General features: G+C 38.2%; 1 protein-coding gene across 6 annotated transcripts in view; it reads right to left on the bottom strand.

The window, feature by feature from the left end:
- Window positions 1–16,583: 16,583 nt before the first annotated feature.
- Window positions 16,584–24,099, bottom strand: part of ICE2 (interactor of little elongation complex ELL subunit 2) — a 62,741-nt gene continuing 55,225 nt past the window's right edge. For all 6 annotated transcript variants that reach the window (XM_032864809.1, XM_032864812.1, XM_032864811.1 and 3 more), the window contains 2 exons: window positions 21,221–21,479; window positions 16,584–17,238 (listed from right to left, as the gene is read on the bottom strand). In XM_032864809.1, the coding sequence (XP_032720700.1) occupies window positions 17,116–17,238; window positions 21,221–21,479 (382 nt within the window). In that variant the 3' untranslated portion in view covers window positions 16,584–17,115. The remainder of the gene's footprint in view (window positions 17,239–21,220; window positions 21,480–24,099) is intronic.

Genomic DNA, 24,099 nt, shown 5'->3' with positions numbered 1-24,099 from the left:
GAGAGAAGGGAAAAAAGATTCCACCTCTTCATAAAGGAAGTGACATGTATTGACATGGGTGGATGGAATTGTTGGCAACCACTTGTAGAGACAATCTACCATAACCCTTAGACCAATAAATGGCAGACCTGAGGCTAGAGGTCTTGAGCCTGCCTTTCAAATCACTGCTTTTTCCACCACACCATATTTTTCACATACCATCACTGCTTCGGTAAGACACAGGCTGGCCCCAAGTCCTCTACATTATATGGTTTAGACTCTCTCTAGACATATACCTGCTATATCTTTGAGCCTTGTTATATATAACCAGTATATAACAATGTCAGGTATTTAAAAACTTGGCCAGAAAAGGAAAAAGAACTATTTGTAAAATCCAACATTCAAATAGTAGGAGTTCTAGAAAGAAAAAAAAAAAAACAGGCAAAACTATAGGGAGAAAATCATCAAGAAGTAACTGAAGACAATTTTCTAGAACTAATGGCCATGATAATAGACAGAAAAAGACACAATAAATAGAATCAACCAATCAACCAACCAACCAATCAAACAAACAAACCTGAGGCCCATCACCATGAAATTTCAGAACACTTGATGCAAACAGGGAGCAATTCCTAAAAGATCTGAGAGATTTTAAAAGGTCATACATGACGGGTAAGAAATAAGAATGGCATTATATTCAACACTCAGATCTTAGTTTTTAAATACCATTCTCCAGTAAATGAAACAGTTCTCTGAGGAGAAAGGGCTGGTTCCAGAAATGGAGCAGAGAAAATACATGGTGATCTTTGTGTTAAACAACTTATTGAAAAGACACAAAGCCAATTAGAAGGAGCCTCTCCTAGTTAAAATTTGGGATAATCTGAGCATCACAGTGAATAATGATGGAAATTTTTTGCATTACTTTGAATTGTCTAAATGGGTAGTTTAAGAAAACACACAAAAGATGGGATAAGGGGATGCTTGGGTGGCTCAGTCAGTTAAGCATCTACCTTTGGCTCAGGTCATGATCCCAGGGTCCTGGGATCAAGTCCTGCATGGGGATCCTCAGTCATCGGGGAGTCTGCTTTCCCTCAGCGTGCTGCTCTCCCTGCTTATGCATGCGTGCTCTATGATAAAAAAAAAAAAGTGGGATAAGGAAAATTCTTATTTACAGAGGAATGCCAACTTACAAATGTATCAGGAAAGAAATATAAAGTCACTATTTTGCAACTAGAATTCCATACCCATCCAAACTATAAATCAAGGATAAATACATAATAAACATTTTTCAAATATGCTATATATGCTCATGTACCCTGTGTTAGTTTCCTAAGGCTGCCATAACAAATTACCACAATCCTCATGACTTAAAACAACAGAAATGTATTCTCTTACAATTCTAGAGGCAAGAAGTATGAAAGCAATGTATCAGCAAGTCCGTACTCCCTCTGGAGGCTCTAAGAAAAAACCCTTTCTTTTCCCTTCCAGGTTCTGGTGGCTGTCAGTATTCCTTGTTGCAGCATCACTCCAATCTTTCCCCATCTTCACGTGGCCTTCTTCTCTGTTTCTGGACCTTCTCCTCCTCCGTCTCTTATAAGAACACTTGTCATTGACCTCAGCCATAGCAACTTCTTATTAGACATGTCGCTGGAGGCAAGGGAAACAAAAGCAAAAATGAACCACTGAGACTTCATCAAGATAAATAGCTCTGCGCAGCAAAAGAAACCATCAACAAAACTAAAGGGCAACATATGGGACAGGAGAAGATATTTGCAAATGACATATCTGATAAAGAATTAGTATCCAAAATCTACAGAGAACTAACCAAACTCAACACCCAAAAAACAAATAATCCCATTAAGAAGTGGGAGAAGACATGAATAGACACGACATCCAGATGTCTAACAGACACATGAAAAGAGTCTCAGCATCACGCATTGTCAGGGAAATGCAAACCAAAACCATCGTAAGATACCATCACACCTGTCAGAATGGCTAAAATTAACAACACAAGAAAAAACAGGTGTTGGCAAGGATGTGGAGAAAGGAGAACCCTATTACACTGTTGGTGGGAATGCAAACTGGTGCAGCTGCTCCGGAAAACAGTATGGAGGCTCCTCAAAAAGTTAAAAATAGAGCTACCCTACAACCCAGCAATTGCACTACTAGGTATTTACCCAAAGGATTAAAAAAAATACAAAGTTGAAGGGTTACATGCACCCCAATATTTATAGCAGCAATGTCCACAGTAGCCAAAACTATGGAGAGAGCCCAAATGTCCACTGACTGATGAATTGACAAAGAAAATGTGGTATAGGGGTATCTGGGTGGCTCAGAGTGTTAAAACCTCTGCCTTTGGCTCGGGTCATGGTCCCGGCGTCCTGGGGTCAAGCCCCGCATCAGGCTCCCTGCTCAGCGAGGAGCCTGCTTCCCCTTCTCTCTGTCTGCCTCTCTGCCTACTTGTGATCTCTGTCAAATAAATAAATAAAATCTTTAAAAAAATGTGGTATATATATATATATAAAACGGAATATAATTTAGTCATCAAAAAGAATGAAATGTTGCCATTTGCAACATCATGGATGGAGCTAGAGTATACTATGCTAAGTGAAATAAGTCAGTCAGAGAAAGACAAGTATCATATGATCTTATTCTTACAAGGAATTTAAGAGAGAAAACATATGAATATACGGGAAAAGGGAAAAGGAAAAAAAAGGAGAGAGGAGAAACAAGCCATAAGGGACTCAATGACAGAAAACAAACTCAGGGTTGATGGAAGGTGGTGGGTGGGGGAGGGGCTAGATGGGTGATGTGGGTTAAAGAGGACACTTCTTGAGGAATCCACTAGGTGTTGTATGTTAAGTGATGGATCACTGAATTCTACTCCAGGAACCAATACCGCACTCTATGTTAACTAACAAAATTTAAATAAAAATAAATAAAATGGAAAAAAATAAGGTAAATAAATCTGTGTAGAATATTACCAAAATAAAACTTATAGGAAAACAGTTGAATATTTCTAATGCTGCAGAGTTTAGATTTTGAATACTGTGAACCTGTGATATAGTCAGGTAACTAGATAAGGAAATTTACACTGGGGACACATGTATGCAAATGCTACCACTATTGATAGGGTACAAATATTCCTCCCCACTCTGTAAGAGGACATTAGCAAACAGCAAGCAGTATGGAGCCAGTTTTGTAACCCAAGAGACCAGTGGTATGTCAGGATGCTATGGGAAGACATTAAGAAGCTGGGAGAGAGCTAAGCAAGGTTCCAAGGGAGGGAAAAAGACACCAGGACTGGTTAAAAAAGTCCAAAGTACAAGAGCAGACTCTGGATGGGAGAGGTTTGGCAGCTGAAACAGCACAGAAGCTAGCAGAAGGGAAGTCAGGAGTGTGGTAGACGGGCTGCTGGTGGAGCTGAGGTGGCATCTGCTTCCCTCTGTGGCCCAGTGACATGCGATACTTGAGGGTCAGGCTTCCTTGACATGAAGAGCAGCTACCGACGGTAAATCATCTGTGCCACTTCTTCAAACACCAACACAGAAGAGTAGGAAGAGGAGGAGAGAGAGACGACAGAGGAGAGCACTATGAGGGAGGACACTGGGCGATTGTGATACAGAGAGAAATGGATTGAGAGGCCTATCGTCTTGACCCGGGCGTATCTGTAATATCCTACTACCTCCATCCTAGTTTCTGCATCTGGGGAACTACACACGTTAGCCCAGATCATCTGCAAGTTCTTTGCCAGCTCTTACATTTGTAAGGTCTTGCTAAAACAGAGTTTCAAATTCTTTAAGACTCTGTTAAAACAATCTTTGGAAGATTCATAATCCAACTTTATTACTCAGGTAGTACAATTTTAGTTCAACTCTTTAACACTTTGGCATCTGGTGTTTCTAGGGCCCTTGAAAAGCATTCCTGACTGTGTTCTAATTAGAGCTCAGGATACTGTTAAGCAAAAGGCAAGGGGCGCCTGGGTGGCTTAGTGGGTTAAGCCTCTGCCTTCAGCTCAGGTCATGGTCTCAGGGTCCTGGGATTGAGCCCCGCATTAGGCTCTCTGCTCAGTGAGGAGCCTGCTTCCCCCTCTCTCTCTGCCTGCCTCTCTGCCTACTTGTGATCTCTCTCTCTGTCAAGTAAATAAATAAAATCTTAAAAAACAAAACCAAAAACCAAAAGGTGAACAGATGGGTGAGCTGCTCTAAGCAGCACTAGTTGCAGTTTTTTCTTTTCTCTTTTTAAATGAGAGGTTAGTCTTGCCCAAATCCCAAGGCTCCACTCCCTAATTTGGAGATGAACCAGATGACTTCACTGGTCTTTCCCTTCTCTGGTTTCTATGATTCATCAGCTGTAGCAACTAGGGTGGGGTAAAGAAAACAATTCTAATATCCAGGTTATGTTTTAGCTCAAAAGGAAGGAATCTAAGAAAAACTACTAAGAGCGTAAGAGAATGAAAAAAAGTATAGCTCACAATACTCCTAACTCAGAAATTGTTCCCAGGAGGTGTCATTACATCCAGTACCCCGATCTCTCCTCTTTAAATTCACTTACATGAACATTTTTGTTCATCAAACATTTTACACATCTTTTTCTATGAAATTCATAAAATGCTTACTGTAGTACAAATAAATGCCAAGTTGTTTTGATCACCCATGTCTCTGAAAAAGCTGCTAGTACCTAACTATAAAAATCAAGACAAATGCACTCAATTTAACAAACACTGTATTCACCATATGCCAGGCATTAGGGCAGGACTGTACAGCAGATGCCCAATGGGCAAAAACGTGGTAACTCTGACCTCAAGGTCTAGTAGAGGTAAATAAGTAATTATAATTCAACAAATGTATCAGAAAAAGAATCAAAGTGCAGGGGAACCCAATAAAAGAATAATTTTTTCAAGGGCAGTGAACCATTAGAGAAAGGAAGTAAGATATTCTGTCTTGGCCAATGCATTCAGTTACTCATAGCTATCTGAAGTCATTGTGAAACCATTCGAGAGGAAATGTAACATACACCAATGTATTCTATATCCATGGACAGTGTCAGTGTAGGGATGTGACTTTTTTTTTTTTAAATAAGCCACTCCAGTATAAAAACAGGTAAATAGGAATAGTCACTGGAGAAGATATATTATTTGGTTAATGCTACTCATGTGAAAACTTGAGAATATTTTTGGAACTCCTCTACTTATTTCCCTCAGAGCCTAAGGCAAATCTTGGTTAACCGAGAGGAGTTCTAAGCAACTGCTAAAGGTCATTCTGAGCCAAGGCTCATGACTAAGTGGGCAGAGGATAGTAGGAGTTTCAACAGGGGTTAAAAATACATGAAGTGGGGTGCCAGGGTGGCTCAGTTGGTTAAGCGGCTGCCTTTGGCTTGGGTCATGATTCCAGGGTCCTGGGATCGAACCCCGCATCGGGGTTTCTACTCAGCAGAGAGCCTGCTTCTCTCTCTCCCCCTCTCCCTGCCACTCTGCTTACTTGTGCTCTCTCTCTAGCTCTCTGTCAAATAAACAAATAAAATACTTTTTAAAAAATACATGAAACCGTGAATAGGGCCTCATTTGATTATACTGTTTGATGGAATCAACAGTATTGATTTTCTGGTTTTAGGGAAGTTTGATCATTTTGATATGATGTCTGAAGTAAATATCTATCAGTCTAACAAAGTTCTTAGAGTTCCTAAGATACTAAATATTCAAAATCATGTAATACAATTTAAAGGTTCTTTTTTTTGGTGAAAATATCCAAAAGTAGAATGAACTGAAATGGAATTTTCAATAATGACATACCTATGGATGAGGTACTTACACATCAAAAAGAGTTTCAAAAACCTATACTCTATGGCCAAGGAAATAACCAACCAAGTTGGTTATAGTTCCCATGAATGACATCAGCATCATGTAGGTCTCTATCAAAATGGATTAACACCTCAGTCCCTTTTCAGATCCTGTGCCATTGTTGAGTATTCTGGATAAGTGGAACAAACTTAGACATGAACCCACACAGCTAAAGAGGAAAAAGGAAAAGCTACAGAGTTAGCAGATGTAGAGTGTGTCTAGAGACCCTTGCCAGCCACTCCTCACAAAGGCTGACCACTCTCCTGGAGTGGCAATTACTCTTCCTTCATAAACAGAAATCCTTTCTCAGAGTCATTAACATTGCTTCCATTAGGTCTTCACAAACTAGTCTGCTAGTAAGTTATGTACATAATAAAACTACCTGCTCTGTATTGTGAGGAAAAAAATACAGGACGCCTTTATACCCTTTTCAGATATCAAACTGAAAAGAAATGAGGGGCAGGAGACATGCCCTGAGACCCACATGGGCTGGCAATGCTGGTCTACACATTTCGTCTTAACTGGGTAAGCCAGTTTTCTCATTCAAAGCTAGAGTATTCATTTCAAACTTCTAAACATTAACATAATTATCACACAAACATTAAAATATTCTGGGGAGGGGCGCCTGGGTGGCTCAGTGGGTTAAAGCCTCTGCCTTCAGCTCAGGTCATGATCCCAGGGTCCTGGGATCAAGCCCCGCGTTGGGCTCTCTGCTCAGCAGGGAGCCTGCTTCCTCCTCTCTCTGCCTGCTTCCTCCTCTCTCTCTGCCTGCTTCTCTGCCTACTTGTGATCTCTGTCTGTCAAATAAATAAATAAAATCTTTAAAAAAAATATTCTGGGGAGAAGCTCATGGCATGACTTACTCTGACCCTCAAATCTCTGAAGGGAGGCAAATTAGGTTTCAGTTTGGGCTTCTGGGCTCAGCTACTTGGCTCATTTTATTTTCCTTCTTATACCCCAGAGTCCAAGTTTTAAAAGGTTAGGAAAGAGACCAACTAGGTAAAAGTGACTTTTAAAGAGTTAACTATCTTTTTTTAAGTGACTTACTTGGGAGGATACCAACCTTTTTTCCAGATTTAGAGTGTGCTTCCAAATGATAATTTAATCATAGTTTAATTCCCCAAAGAACAATTTCTGCAAAAGAACCCTTACTCCATTTAACTTTGGGCTGTGGAGGGAGGAGAGGTACCTGACCCAGCTTGCATGAGGGTCTGCAGTACTTATCACTCCATTTCTGACTTGTCCAACTCTAGAAGATTAACAATGGGCACCTGCTATCTCACAGGCTTGACCACATTCTCACATATGTGGCAGGCATTAGTTGGTACTGCAAGAACAGAAGTGACAGATGGCCAAGCAAGATGGATCACTAGAAGCTTTGGTTTAGATTGAAAAATAGCCTAACCTGATCTCCCTGCTTTCAGACTTTCCTAGTTTCCATTCTGCCCCCCCCAATCCAGCCTACCTATTTTATATTGCCATGGTTTCCATTATGGAAGTTTAACCATGTTGTCCATCTCTATTATTACCTCCCATTAACAAGCTCCTCCTCACTCCCCACCTCAAGACAATGCCACAGTCTCTAAGTCAATCACAGCTTTTTAGTGACAAGTTCTCCCCAGCACTGTACCCAGAGGCACACTGGTTATGTCTTAGCCACACTGATGATCTGCCCTTCCAACATGCTATGCATGTTTGCACCTCTAGACATTGACTATGTTTTGTCCCTGAGCTTGAAATTTCCCTTCCAATCTGGCAAACTCCTTTCAAGCTTTAGCTCAGATGACATTACTCATTGATTTGATCTGACAATATCTCACATTTACACAAGGACTCATAGTTTATTTATTTATTTGGTTTATTTATTTGACAAACAGAGCTCACATGCAGGCAGAGAGAGAAAGGGGGAAGCAGGCTCCCTGCCGAGCAGAGATCCTGAGGTGGGGCTCGATCCCAGGACCCCAAGACCCTGATCCAAAAGCAGAGGCCCAACCCACTGGGTCACCCAGGTGCCCCCAAGGACTTGCAGTTTAAAAAGAACTTTCATATCCATTATTTACTGGAAGGTCACTAGAGTCTATAGAGTATGCTAACAAGGTATATACATATCTGCATTTCACAGATGAAAAGACCAAAGAGCAAAGAGGGGAGAGATATGGTCTTAGCAAATGGAGGAGTTGAGACTCTCCATACTCCCTACTTCCCACCCTCTACCCAACCACATGTCTCTTCCATTAAACTCCAAATCTGGGCTGCCTACTTCTGAGACGCAACCTCTCATAATTCTCTCCAAGTTGTAGCAGACAGTCTTAACATTCTAGACTTCCCCAACTGCTCGATGTGAATTAACTCTAGCACAGGCTCCTGGGAGACAGAAGACTTGGCTGACAGCTAACTCAGCTCTCCCTTATATGCAAAATGACATTTTGGCCTTAGGCACTTAGTAAGTTACACAGTCCTTTCTCCTTAAGAGTAAAAGTTTTCAGGCACTAGAGTGTAGCATTAAAAAAAAGCCAAACTGAATTAGGAACTGACCCACCACTTTATCAACCTCTCAACATGCACACGTGTACAGAAACATTCAAGCCTCACGCACTGTGATTTCAGTCTCCCTCACTCTCCTCCTGAACTCAGAAGAACTCATTGTGCAATTCTACGAGATTGCATTTTGGTATTGGACAGAGACCACTTCCAGCTGCCTGTTGTGGGACTTGGGAAACTATAATCTGCATCACTTTTCATGAGACAGAGGGCAGACATTATACTTGTAAATCGTATTCCATTATTTCTTTTTCACATTAGTAAAACTGCTGTTTGCATATTATTAGGACCCATGACTAAATAGTTAAATATAAAACACAAACTCTGTAAAATACATTCTATGTCTTAGTTGTCTAGAAATGTTAACTTTAAACAGACTGCAATCACTTGATCATTTATCCTGGACTCATTTCTCACTTTGGGTTGAAAACTTCAGGAGCAAATTTAAATATCTCATGGAGAAATATGCAGTCAGTAAGACTGTCTCTGGACACAACATCCTCTTTACTTATTTGGAGTCCATCTAACAGGTTAAACCAAAAACCCCTACAGTTTATTTCCAGAGCCTACGTTGGGCAGTGGTTGAAAGACCAACTTGAAAAACTGTGGATGACTTACGCTTAGTTGGCACTGGAGAACATTACCTGTAGATGATGAGACCTCAAAAGTTGTTTGAAAGAAAAGGCTTTTTTTTTTTTTTTTTTTTTGGCCATACCAGAAAGAGTAACAGGTTTGTCCAGACAAATTTGGCTGCCATGTAGAATGTTTTCAAGAGGTTTTGAAATATGGTATCTTTCAAATTGTTTAATCTGAATTTGTACGTCCTTTGTTTTTCTGAAATAGAGTAACAATGGGTGAGTCAGACAGTAATATACCACCTAAGTAATGTGCTTTTCTTGGTGCATTGCAAGAAACACACATTGTTGATTTGTCTTATTACTGGTGATGCTAGTTTTAATCATTTAGTTAAGATAGTTTCTGCAAGATTTCTTCTGGATTAAGTAAACAAACAAGTATATTATACCTAATAACTATCTCCTAGGGAGATTCTTTTTTATTTTTTTTTTTTATTTTTTTTATTTTTTTTTTTTTAAAGATTTTATTTATTTATTTCACAGAGAGAGATCACAAGTAGGCAGAGAGGCAGGCAGAGAGAGAGAGAGGAGGAAGCGGGTTCTCTGCGGAGCAGAGAGCCCAATGCGGGACTCGATCCCAGGACCCTGAGATCATGACCTGAGCCGAAGGCAGAGGCTTAACCCACTGAGCCACCCAGGCGCCCCTCCTAGGGAGATTCTTTAATAAGACTGTGAATATTACTGAGTGCCTGGGTGGCTTAGTCAGTTAAGCATCTGCCTTTAGCTCAGGTCATGATCCCAGGACCCTGGGATGGAGTCCTTTATCAGGCTCCCAGCTCAGTGGGGAGAACCCCGTTTTTAGCATCCTTTGAGGATTCTTAGCTAAGTAATTCTCTCTATAATGACTGCAAGTTGATTTTTCTAATTCCATCATTCCCTCTGGATTTATTGGTTGTCAATCTACTGTAGAACAGAATATTTCCATCTTCCTCATTTATTCATTTATGCCAGCATGAGCTTGTAGATTACTATTTTACTTAAAGCATTATAATGTTACTTTCACTCTTTCATGCTCAAATTCTCCCAGACCTAAGAACTCTTTTAAGCTAGTCTTTATGTTCTTTTAACATGCATCCATCACTCTTTGAGCACTTTCTTACTTTTTGGTGTAAAACAATGTTCCAGGTTCATCTTATATTTTCCTTGCCCCAGTCTTGAGATAATATCTCCAAGGAACACCAATTTCTTTTAGTGAAGAATGGAATTTGGAAACCAAGAAACCAATTTAGAAACCTGGGTGCTAGGTTTGTGTATTGCTATGTGAGGGTTACTGCTTCTATGCTCTATAGGCAGAACTGGGAAATAAGTATACATATGTACACATACACACAGCTCTGTATGTTTCTCCATCTCTCTCCATATACATTAAGTATAACAAATTCACTCTGATACTTCCAATTCCAATCTAATACCATGGGGTTTATTCTTGCCTTCCTCTTTCCCATTATTCTCAGTGTATTTGCTCAGTTAATCTGGTATGTAACCAAACTCCCTGTCCACTGGCCCCAGTACAGAGGAAGTAGAGGAAAGAAAAGGCCAGTGTGGTCCCAGACATGCCTGGCCCAATATTCTGGTTTATCAGCCCAAAGGTGGGGCCCAACCTTCCTATTTCTCTCCTCTGAATTATAGACCCACATTTTCAGTGTACAGATTCCATAGGACATTATCACCTTAACTGTAACTGCTGACATTTGGTTGAACACAATGAGTAGTCTTTTTAGGCCATCTATATTCTTCCTCTAATATTTTCATTTGAGTCAGTGGCAGCACGCAGACTAAAAATTTCAGTTGTCTCTGAAACCTCTACTTCATAATTCCACACACACAAGCTACGTCATGTCCCATGAGCTTTAGTTCTTCTTTGTAATCTCAACACCTGGTGTCTATAACCTACCTGCGACTCTGTTACATGAGGCAAACATTCATTGGGGGATAGAATCAAATCTCATAGCTGCTAACTAGTTTTCCAATCTACACCTTTTCCATCCGCTTTCTATTTGTAGAGTTATCACCTCCTTGCCATGTCTTTCCTCACTCTAAATAATTCTTTGTAAGTTTCCTAAAATTGATGTCATTTTGCTCGAAAAGCCTTCAATGTCTCCTCACTGCTTTTAGAATCAAATCAAACTATTTGGGAATAATCATCAATACCTTCCACTATCAAGCTCTAACTTATCTCTTCATCAGACATTTATCTTCTTTTAGCCCCATGCTTGTTATAAGAGCATATTTGCTATTTTTGAAAATCAGCACTTTTCACAGGATTTTCCCTCATGCTGTAATGTTCCTCCTCCTTATTGTCCCTATTAATATTTTACTTGTCTTTCAGAACAAGCTTAAAGGTCACTTTTACCATGAGTTTCTCTTATTTCCATGCACCCCCTTTTCTTACTCCTGTGCACTACTGTGCCACTTAAACTCTGCTCTGTATTATAGCTAATTGCACATATCCATCTTCTCCAACTAAGAGAATACCCTTAAGACAGAAAACAATCTTATTTATCTTTACATCCCAAGAAATTGGCATAATGTACTATACCTAGACATGCTCAAAAAAGCATTATCAATTCATTTCCAAGTTTTGCAGATCAAGTGGCAATGAAGAATTCCATCGTTTCCACCTCACCTTCTCCTTAGTCCTATTTATAAATCTGATTTTCACTAGTCACTAGAAACTTCTACAGGTGATAATAAATTCAAGCATATAATAATAGTAATAATAATCCAAGATATAGCTTTAATAAATAATAATCCAAGATATAGCTTTATGAGCAAAACCATGCAGGTAGGGTCTAGAATGGCTAATCGCTGTGTTGGTAAAACGTGGCTGGAGTGGATGGTGCATTAATGCAGTGCTTGGAAGAGAGGTGAAACCCACAGAATCAGTGTGGCATTGCCTTGCTGCATTGTGACTCTTAAGATTAATAGGCATTTACCCTCCTGTGCTGTACATTTTTGGGCAAGCCAAACCTAGGATAGGGAGTATAGAAAAGATTTCCTCTTTTTCCCCTCCAAGAAATGCATATTCTCAAGAAAAGGGAAGGAGGAATTCAACCCACTATTCACAGACTCTTTAGGTTTCTTCACTTTCAAAACCGCAATTCATTCATTCTGTGGCTTTTCCTCCCATTCCTTGGAGAATTAACTAGAATATACCACGCATGTATAGCAATAAAACACAATCCTTTTGTAGCTCCTCTCTTGATCACTTTCCAGCAGTTCATATATTGAAAGAAAACATGTATGCCAAGGCAATAGTACATTATGCCTGTGCTGTTTGAATCTTTCTTTTTGAGGAGGCAATCTCAAAGTCCCATCCTAGAAATAGACAGCTGGGCCTCAACTCCTTCAGTAAGATTAACCTGGAAGATCAGATTCAATCCCCAGATAGATGCTTTTTTTGTCTGCCCCTACATACCTTGGTAAGTCTAGACATTACCCAAAGGGAACATGGCAAGAGTGGAAGGATCAATGAAATACATCTTTATTCCTACATCTCAATGAGAAACTTAATAAATCTTGATATCAAATACTTAGTTTGATTAAAAGGTACCACATACCTTTAACACATAACAAACATCTTAATATGTGTATCAGTCAGAAACTCCAGATTTAGTATGCTCATAATAAAATATTAAAGTGTTTTCTCCCCACTCTACCCTAAATCCATGCTTCCTTGTAATGTATCTAAAATGTTTATAGTGTCCAAAACTAGAATACAAGTAGAAATGGAAAGGAACAGGTTAACTTCCTTTGCAGTTGCAAAAGAAGAAAAGATCTAAATAGTGAAACTATTTCCAAGTTTTCTTGATCAACTGGCAATGAAAAATGTCATTGTTTCCACCTCATCTTCTACTCACTCCTTAATGTTTATAAACATGATTTCCATACTGGCCACTTAAATGAAACTTCTTTGAGTGAAGTCATATGTTTTCTCTGGGGTTCCATTCATGATCCTTCTCTCATTCTACTAATTTCTGCTATGTTACCCTTTCCATTTCTCTCAATTACCACAGACATACCAACAATTCCCAAATCTGTACTGATGAAATCAGGCTTCTGAGTTCGAAACTCAAATTATCAACACCTCTATTAGATTCAGCATATCGGTAATAAGACGTTAAACAGTGTCCTTTCTTTTCTACCCTAAACCTAATTCTTCTTCTATATCCTTAAAATGTTCATGGCATTTGTGGTAGTTAAAAATGTTCACAAATTCTTTCTTTCTTCCTCCTTTCAAGAGGTGGGGCTTGGGTGTGCACTTACTAACATATTTAATGAGGAAAATACAGCAGAAGGGACAGTATTTGACCTTCAAGACAAAAAGATATTGTGGTTTTCTCGGGTTCTTCCTCTTAAATAGCTCACTTTGGGGTAAGCCAGCTGCCATGTCTTGAGGATGCTCAAGCAGACTCATGAAGAAGTATATGCAGCGAGGATAAGTCTTCCAGCCAACAATCAGTGAAAGACTGGCTCTACCCTTTAGAAAGTAGATGCTCCAGCAGGTTAAACCTTGAGATGAATGCAGCCCAGCCAACAGGTTGACTGCAACTTTGTGAAAGACCTTGAACCAGAGTCCCAGCTAAGCTGCATCTTCTGACCTAGAGAAACTCTATGATAATAAATGTTTGTTGTTTTAACTAAATTTTGGGGTAATTTATTATACAGCAATACATAACCAATATTGCATCCAAACCTAGAATCCAAGGAACAAATGTGGTGAAAGGAAATGAAAATTTTTTATTTTTTTATTTTTAAAAAATTTTATTTATTTAAGAGAGAGAACAAGAGGGGAGTGGGGTAAGGGCAGAGGGAGAAGGTGAAGCAGACTCCCTGCTGAGCCAGGAGCCTGATGCAGGGCTCGATACCAGGATCCCATTGTGACCTGAGCCAGGGGCAGACCTTTAACCAACTGGGCCTTCCAGCCACCCAGGAAATGAACACTTTCACTTAACCCTTTCCATCCTATCCACACTCATCCTCCTACTTTCTCAATGAGTAACACCATTATTTACACAGTATCTGAAATGAAGAATTGGGATTTCTCTGGAAGCCTTATTTAACACTTCCTACCAACCGTTTCACTAAGTTACCATTTTTTTCTCCTGTTACGTGAGCCCATCCCTCTTATTGCTTTAATTCCAGGCCTTTACAATTTTTCAATTATTATAACACAGCTTTCCAACTTTTCTCCTTCTCTACAGTCTTTCCCAGTTCTATTTCATTCTCTAGATTAATGCTAACAAGAACTTCTTCAAAAACCTATCTGATTGTGTTATTTATTTTTTTAAAATTTAAATTCACTTCTTCTTCCCACATTGCACAGGAAAACATTCAAATGTCATAGCATGGCATATCTGTTCCTGTCCTAGAGCGTTTTCTCTCAAATCCAAGTTAGAGCCTACAAGGTCTCCATCTTCAATTTTACATATGCTTCTTTCTTTCCATATAGATCGTTCATTCTTTCCTTATAACTCTTACACTTTACTTTTTTTTTTTAATTTATTTATTTGACAGAGAGAGAAATCACAAGTAGGCAGAGAGCTAGGCAGAGAAAGAAGGGGAAGCAGGCTCGCCACTGAGCAGAGAGCCCGACGTGGGGCTCGATCCCAGGACCCCGAGATCACGACCCAAGCCGAAGGCAGAGGTTCCAACCCACTGAGCCACCCAGGTGGCCCACTCTTACACACTTTAAAAAGACTCACCTCATGCTTCATCTCAACTCTCCTTAATTATCAAGTTCAGGTTATGTGGCTTTCTTATATTACTTTATCAGAGCACTTACCCAGCTATCAGTATTCTCTCCTCCATTAGAATGTGAGCTCCTGGAAAAAATAAAATCTATCCTTGATATCTAGACATTCATTTATTCATCCAACTTATATTTACTAGGCAACTACAAGACAGTAAACCAGGCTAGGTGTTTGTTACATAATTGTGAACAAAAAAATTATGTTCCTGCCTTTGCATAGCTTATAATATAGTCAAGAAGAAAGATAGTCAAATAAGCAAATACTGTGATATGTGAAAAAAGATTATGAGTAAAAATGGGGACCTACTTTAGGTTGTACATCAAACAAATGCAAACATTTATTGAACTAAATGTTTTCTAAGTATAACTTCACCATAGGTATAAGTGGACCAGGTTCATCACATCCTTGCCAACATTGACTCTGCTTAACACAGGGTTGCCACAAACTTTCAATTTGTAAAAAATGTAGTATCTGCAAAGTACAACAAAGTAAAGTGCAGTAAAATGAGGTATGCTTGTACTAAAAATCAAGGAAAAAAAACACAGACATGATCAAATACGTTATAAGAGGGCTGATTAAGCACAAGTAAAAAACTAAGACTAGATTTATATATATATATAAAATCAGGGTTACTGAAATGTATGGCTAAGATAATTTCAAAATAATTACTTGCAACACTATACATTTTACTAAATAAAAAGTAGTATTAAAAAAATCAAAAGCCAAGTCTTTCTGGTATTCAGAAGTCTGAAGAAATCACTGTCTAGCTTTTTTAAAAGAGCAACTTCCAAAGGAAACCCTGCCTCTCCCTTGGTTCACTGCCAAATGATTCACAACTAAAATATTTCTGGGATATGGGAATATGGGACAAAGTTAAAAAAAAAATCACATCCATAAAAAAGAAGTTCAATGTTTAAAAGGGGACTGGCATGAGGAGGAAATCATATATTAAAATATATAAAATAGTTTTAATAATTATTCATTAATTTAAAAATATTTTATAATGGACTAAAATAATTGAAAACAAAACTTGGTAGTTGAAGATAAAAATATTCAACTGTTAGTGGTAATAGTTGAGAAGATTTCTTGGACTAGTTTATTATATTAATATAAAACACATTAAAAAATTCCAAAAACATGGGGTGCTTAGATGGCTCAGTGATTTAAGCGGCTGCCTTCAGCTCAGGTCATGATCCCAGGGTCCTGGGATTGAGTCCCACATCGGGCTCCCTGCTCAGTGGGGAGCCTGCTTCTCCTTCTCCCTCTGTCTGCCACTCTGCCTACTTGTGCTCTCTGTCAAATAAATAAATAAAATCTTTAAAAAAAAAATTCCAAAAACAAAGAAGTTACTACTTTGGATAACAAAATTTATATTTTACAAATGATGCACATATTTCTGAAACTTTTAATCCACATTAAAAGACAGAGAGACACAAATTAAATACGTCCATTTCTTCTTAAGTCCAAACTGGCTACAGCAACATCAGGTGATAAGAACTTTTCCAAATTGATCTATGTGGTCCTAGGAAATTTAATCAGTATAGATGAGAAAAAATAACATGTTTTTTATCACACATTAACCTTTTCAGTTGAAATAATGAGATTTTTCTGGAAAACACTCTCATCTCTGCTTTGAGTAGCATATTTCAACACTCAGTTGAAATTTGTGCCAAGAGATAGGGGATCTATCCCCAAACCTACAACACCACAGGAGGTTTGTCTTTTTAAAAACAAACTGATGGTTGACCAACAAGGAACTGTTAACTTGTGACTTTTCAGAAGCATGTATTTTTTATTTTTAATCTTAATTTTTGGCTTTTGCAATGGAATTTCATCAAGTTTTTAAAGATAACTTTATCAACTTGCAACAATCATTTTAAAATAGTATATAAAAACTGTCACAATGGGTCAGAAGCAAGGTTTACACTGGCTCTAAATTAACCCTGACAGTGGCAAGATTCAACTTTTTGAGCCAATCTCAACAGACTGGTGATATAGTTCAAATTATTAACATAACACGCAATGATAAATATTCCTCTTGAAAAAAACAAATTATTTTCCTATTTACAGTTTTTGGAAAAGGTCTACTATAAAAATATTTCTCTTCTCTGTTTCCCTGCCATGATAATGTTAAAACATATCCAGATTCTCCTCAAACATCAACCGTTAAAAGTATAACATTCCATTTTAGCTGAAACATTCCTTCACGTAGCCAATATATTTTTTCAAGGCACTCTAAGAACTTTCAAGGACACTAGAATAAAAATGTTCATCTTGTCCACTGATCTTCTAGGCATATTTCCCCTCAAACTTTCCTAATTTGAACATTGTTACAACTAGTTTTTCTTCATTTTCCATGGTAGAGTCCTTAAGTTATTTTTCTTTTATTTGGAGCTTCTCCTTCATTTTCAACTTGCTGAATAGGCAGACTTTTGGTTTCCATGGAAACTGGATTCCTGCGGCTACGTGTAGGCATTCTTGTTCCACCAACCTAAGAGATGAAGCAAAGAATGGTTTAACATGTTTACAAAATATTTATATACAGTTAACTCTGCTCTGTATTATTTATATATGTACTAATTACCTTGCAACTCGTCCTTTATATGTTTTTAATCTCTAGCTATCTGGCTGCTTCTAAACAAGCTTTAATCTGACACAGTTTAAGGTACTAAACTTTCAAACAGCAATCAGGGAAGGAAGAGGTAAGGGTAGATAGAAGCAGGGGAAAACCACTCTTTGTGTTAAATCTGGAAGAGGCTGAAATGTTAAATTAGAAAATGATGGAAGGACAGTACTTTTGAGCAATGTGTTTGCAATAATGACACTGAAGGGCAGGAGAAAGCAAGAAATGAAAAATACGAAGGGAGAGAAAGGAAATACAAGAAACAGGTCAGAGGTGGTAAAGAGGGAGAAAAAAATTACAGAATTGGAGAAAGGGACAAAGAGTAAGACAGACGAGTCTATAGGGAAAAAGGGGGGGGAAATAAATGTGAAAAACAAGAAAGCAAAAGAGAAAATAACTCAAGTAAAAAGGAAAAGTTGAGGGACTAAAAGAGAAGATTCTTGCAAGAAAGAAAGAGAAAGGGGGAGAAAAAAACTGGAAGGAGGCTACAGAGGAAAAAAGGAAGAGAAGTGGGAGGAAGAAAGTTTGTTAGGGTGCTGGTTCTATCTTAATATCGACTTCTCCTCAGCACAAGTAGGTGCCCACCCTCACTTTCTAGCCCACACAGACTACAGAAATGGGAAGGCATATTCTTAGGATAATCCCTTGCTAACTGTAGTCCTACTGAAGATTAGATCTGGAAAATCTGTCATCTCTTTGGCCACTGAGAGCAGATAGTTTTTTAAAAGGGGTAATGGATAAAATCAGCCTTTGGAGAGAAGGGCCAAAGCTGTACAGCCTAAAACCATTTGCCCAGAACCTGTCCATTTCTGCCTCTATTTTCCCCAGCCACCTTACACCCTTTGTTTCTTTACATCCTGTCTACTGAATTACAGACCTGATGGTGATGGGTGATATTGCTCCTCCAAACACATTCATATTTCCTAATATATCAGACATATTATTAGCATTGCTCCACCGGGCTACTGGCTCACTAAGAATGAATCAGACTCCAGCTTCCCTAACCTAATATGTTATCTCTTCAGAGGCATTTTTTGGTTTATGATCAGGTGACCATAAAGGAAAAAGTCCAGCTGGGATTTGAGTGTGCCAGTGTGTTTGTCTGAATCTGATAAACTTTTCTAACACACTAATTAGAAAAAACCTGTGATTTTTAGATTATCTACACTACTGCCCACTCAGCTGGTATCTACCATAAGATTACACTGACCACCCTGATTATATCTATTTATCACTGAGGAAAGCATTTTGAAGCTTCCATTGTAAGATTTTGTGTGTGTGTGTGTAAAACGAATGTTTATTATAGAAGTTGTAGAAGGAGAGAAGGGACTGGCACAGAGACTTTGCAAAAGGACTGGAAGTGGAAGAAGTCAAAAGTAGCATAGGAAACAAATGAGATTCTCCTATTAATCTCTTCTCCCTGCAGCAGGAGGCAGACACGGACTCTATTAGGGTGTCTCTCAGGGTTAGTACCTAAGGCACTACACAAAGATGAGAAGTGAGTTCAAGTGGACAGGAACTAAAGGATTGTATCAGAGGCAGATACATTTGTTTTATGAGTTGTTTTTTTAAAAGATTTTATTTAGAGACAGAGACAGAGACAGTGAGAGAGGGAACACAAGCAGAGGGAGTGGGAGAGGGAGAACCAGGCTTCGTGCTGAGCAGGGAGCCCGATGTGGGGCTTGATCCCAGGACCCTGTGATCATGACTTGAGCCAAAGGCAGACAGGCGCTTAACGACTGAGCCACCCAGGTGCCCCTGTTATATGAGTTTTGACACCATGAAATATGTGGATGATTTTTGTTTCATATAGGGTCCTACTTGCTCAGGTTTCCTGAAACTACAGTCTTTTCCGACTGCTGCTAAGGCTAGAAACCCTATCTGTGTTTACCCTGACTAGACTAGAAAGTCCCATTCCCATGGCCTAGCCTGGAGGAAGTAAGGGAGGAAGGTTGGGTAATTCTCACCAAACGTAAGGCTAGATTGTACGGAGGTATGTAAGAGATCACCAAAAACTTTCAAGGGCTTAAAAAATACCAAACCAAACATTAATTATCTACCCATTTACTCTACCTAACCGCTGGGTCTTAGATAATTTCAATAAGGACCTGTCTCTGTCACTGAAAGTGTGAAGTGTCTTAAAAAATACAAGTCAGCAACTGCTCAGTGGCATACATAAATTTGAATTGTTTGATTTTGTATTTATGTGGCCAAACCCTGAACATATGGCATTGTATCAAAGTATTAAACCAAAAAGGAGTAAGTCATCCTTATACAGAATTATATGTCACAGGAAATAGACCATAACCAGAATTTCTTTTTTAAAAAAATTTTTAAAAAGATTTTTATTTATTTAAGAGAGAGAGAGTGAAAGAGAGCACAAGCAAGGGGAGCAGCTGGTAGAGGGAGAAGTGGCTCCTGGCTGAGCAGGGAGCCCAATGCAGGACTCGATCCCAGGACCCTGGGATCATGACCTGAGCCAAACGCAGACACTTAACCAACTGAGCCACCCAGGTGCCCTGCAGAATTTCTAAATTAAAAAGAAATCATTATCCTAGAAAGAACATAAATCTTTCAAAAGTAGTTTTCAGTTATTATATTTAAGTTAGTGAAAAAAACTTTGCCTTAATAAGTTATAATAATTACTACTCAAATGAAATTTAAACTAGAAATAAACAACCAGAACAGTAGGTAAGATGGTCTAAAATATTAACAACTTCATCCACTCTCTCATTTGTAGCAACTAGTTAACCATAAATATTCTAATGGCCAAAGTTAGCTAAGAATGTGCAAGGAGTTCTCATTTCTAAAAAGAACCTCCCAAACAGTAACATTAGGGTAAAGAACTGAAAAACGTAAACAACTTCATTCAAGGTAAATTATTTAAAAAGTCCTCAATATTTGCATTCCAGCTATTTCTAAAAGGACTTGAAAACATTTATGGATTAATAGAACACAGAAAGAAAAAAAAGAACAAAAGATATCCACAGGATACACGACTGACAGATGTTCTGGGACACACATATTGAGAAGATTATGGAAGTCAGACAATAATTTTGACTCCAAGATTTTTGGCAGCCCAGAAGGAAAATACACTTAGTTTTTACTTCCTGAACACTCAGATTCATTTGTATAGAACAAAACTTTTCCTACAGCTAAACCTCAAATGGAATTATCTTACATGATATAAAGAATGAGTGACATGGTGAAGAGTATCTCTAGCCACGGCTTTACAAAGTTTCAGACAGGGAAAAAACCATTCAACTGGTATTTCTGGGAAGGATTCAATAAAGAGAGTAATGTTAATTATAACTCAATAAATACTGAGTTATACAATACTTAGCAAGCAATTTAGTCCTTAACAGTTTATTGTACATTTAATAAGGTATTGCATTCACTAATTACTAACACTCACTTTTTAATTTTTCTATATCCTACTTATCAATTTTTAATTGTATCATCATAATTTTATGGTAAGTATTCTTCTGCAAATTGCCTCAAATATTTAATGAAATGAAACAGTACACATAAATAAGAATCACAAAAAAATATTACTTTGCTCTTCCCAAGAACACAGGGATTCAACTCTGTGGATGTATTACTCATGCTCCCACTGGGGAAGCTAATAGAATTTTCTTTAGTTGACTTATAAACATTACAAAAACAGAAAACTTCCACCGACAATGACTGGATCCAGTAAAGCAAACAACTTTATCCACCCTTCTTATGGATACAGTTTTTAGGTGATGATGTGATTAAGGTGGATATGAAGTTGAAATATTATATTGTCAATGACACAGATGAATAATTAACAACCTAATGGAACATTTAACTGCAAAAAAGATCTTACCTTTTGTTGTGGTGTAGGACCTAGTGATTTAGGCGGAAAAGTACAAGGTATTCTTCCATGATGGATATGATATGGTAATAATAGACTGGGATCTAAAGGGACCCAGGGAACTGAGAGACTGGAAGGCACACCAGGAAGGCTGCAATGTGTTTTATGCAAATTGTAGGCTGTCCTAGTAACTTTTCCATCAGAGGTCTTGTAGATCAGGAGTGAAGAATCTTCTGCTGCATGAGACAGCAAGTAGGAACCCTCCTGCAAGCTAAATCATATAAAGAAATTTCAATTCACTGGCTCATGGTGTCAATTTCAACAGTATTTTCTTATCATGATCTATTAGCAAAATCAAAAACAATTATGGGAATGGAATGCCACCTCTAAAAATATTTTATGAGCGAACGAGATTTAAGAAGTCTTAGTTTTAACAATTTTCATGATTTTTAGGCAACTGATTTTAATTTAAAAGTTCAGGATACATAATTACTTTTTTTACTGTTATCTCAGTCAATTTCTAAGTAGTCAGTAATTTATGGGAAACAAATAGTCTGTTAATTCTCTGATCTACACACAACATATACTGAAAAGCATCTCATGAGTATACATACACATATTCCTATACAGACCATTTTAATCCATTCAACAAACATAGCTCTTGCTTTGTATCCAGTAACACAGAGATTAAGAGATATAAAAGGGAATGTGGCACATTCACTACACTTAGCTTAAAATCAAGTAGAAGAAGGGCGCCTGGGTGGCTCAGTGGGTTAAGCCGCTGCCTTCGGCTCAGGTCATGATCTCAGGGTCCTGGGATCGAGTCCCGCATCGGGCTCTCTGCTCAGCAGGGAGCCTGCTTCCCTCTCTCTCTCTCTCTCTGCCTGCCTCTCTGTCTACTTGTGATCTCTCCCTGTCAAGTAAATAAATAAAATCTTAAAAAAAAAAAAATCAAGTAGAAGAAAAAAATGGATCACAATACAAGGTCCTATGAGAATAATAACAACAATAGCAGCTGATAGGTACTGAATGCTTATCATGACCTTACTATCATACTGCTTATATCCATTTTATTATTAAATCCCCTACAACAAATCTTCAAGGCATAATATTAATAATTCACCCCATATTACAGGTGAATAGAAATTAGAGATACTAAACAATTTGCCCAAAGTTCTAAGTGTAGGGCTTAGGTATAAACTCAGGTAGTTCAATCTACAGGCCATACCCTTAATCATGATCCTCTACTATTACAATAATCTCTTCTGTCAAATATCATATCTACCTTTTCTTTTTCTCCTTACAAAGGTTTAAGGAATTCAGTGTATCAACATAAAGAGCTAAAATGACAGGATTAATATTTTGTGTTTTCATGGGATTTTACATTCCTCTAGCTCAAAGGTGCCAAGAAAAACCTCAGTTCTTTCCCATATCATTTAAAGTAAGGATTAATCACACTTCAGTTATACCCATCTGCCTACAAGCCTGGTGACATTCCATTAATTTGTTTTTTTAAGCAGAAAAGTAATAGGTGTACACAAAAGAAGTTCAGAGAATTACTGTTACATTCTGGAGAACTTTCTTTTTGGAACAACCACTTTCATATTTTCATATAAGGAAATGAGTAATAATGAATTTGGTAGTAGGAATAAATAACATTTCAAAGATTGAGCTTTTATTGATGAAAGTCATATTTTAACTACCTTTACTAAAAATGAAGAAAGCTCTGGTTTACAGAGAATTCATGGAGAAGGAGAAACTTCAAGGAAGAGTATTTTAGAAGTGCCATTATTGTGCAAAGTACATGGATGGATACTAACTATGGTGGGCAGAATAATGACCTTCCAAAGATGCCTGGATACTAAACCCTAGAACCTGTAAATATGTTACATTATATGGCAAAAGGGTTAAGATGGAATTCTTAACCTGCTGATTTTAAAATGGTAAGATTTTCCTGGATTATCTCAGTGGGCCCACTATAATCATAAGAGTCCCTCAATGTAGAAGAGGGAAGCAGAGGGGAGATATAACTATGAAAGGAGTTAGAACAATGTGAGTGATGTGAGGATTCAACGTGCTTCTGAAACTCTGAAAAAGGAAGAGTGCCACAAGCCACGGAATGCAGATGGCTTATAAACTTTACAGAAGTCAAGAAAAGAGACCATACCCAATACCTAGGAATAAACCTAACCAACGAGACTAAGAATCTATACACAGAAAACTATAAAGTACTCATGAAAGAAACTGAGGAAGACACAAAGAAATGGAAAAATGTTCCATGCTCCTGGATTGGAAGAATAAATATTGTGAAAATGTCTATGCTACCTAAAGCAATCTACACATTTAATGCAATTCCTATCAAAGTACCATCCATTTTTTTCAAAGAAATGGAACAAATAATCCTAAAATTTATATGGAACCAGAAAAGACCTCGAATAGCCAAAGGAATATTGAAAAAGAAAGCCAAAGTTGGTGGCATCACAATTCTGGACTTCAAGCTCTATTACAAAGCTGTCATCATCAAGACAATGTGGATGGAACTAGAGGGTATCATGCTTAGCGAAATAAGTCAATCAGAGAAAGACAACTATCATATGATCTCCCTGATATGAGGGAGAGGAGATGCAACATGGGGGGTTAATGGGGTAGGAGAAGAGTAAATGAAACAAGTTGGGATTGGGAGGGAGACAAACCATAAGTGACTCTTAATCTCACAAAACAAACTGAGGGTTGCTGGGGGGAGGGGGGTTGGGGGGGTGGGGTTATGGACATTGGGTAGGGTATGTGCTATGGTGAGTGCTGTGAAGTGTGTAAACCTGGAGATTCACCGACCTGTACCCCTGGGGAAAAAAAATATATGTTTATAAAAAATAAAATTAAAAAAATATATA

Source organism: Lontra canadensis, unplaced genomic scaffold, assembly GCF_010015895.1.
Source record: "Lontra canadensis isolate GAN:19392208 unplaced genomic scaffold, GSC_riverotter_1.0 scaffold28, whole genome shotgun sequence".
NCBI classification, from domain to species: domain Eukaryota; kingdom Metazoa; phylum Chordata; class Mammalia; order Carnivora; family Mustelidae; genus Lontra; species Lontra canadensis.
The sequence above is the reverse complement of the archived record's forward strand: the minus strand, read 5'-3'. Positions and strand labels throughout refer to the sequence as shown.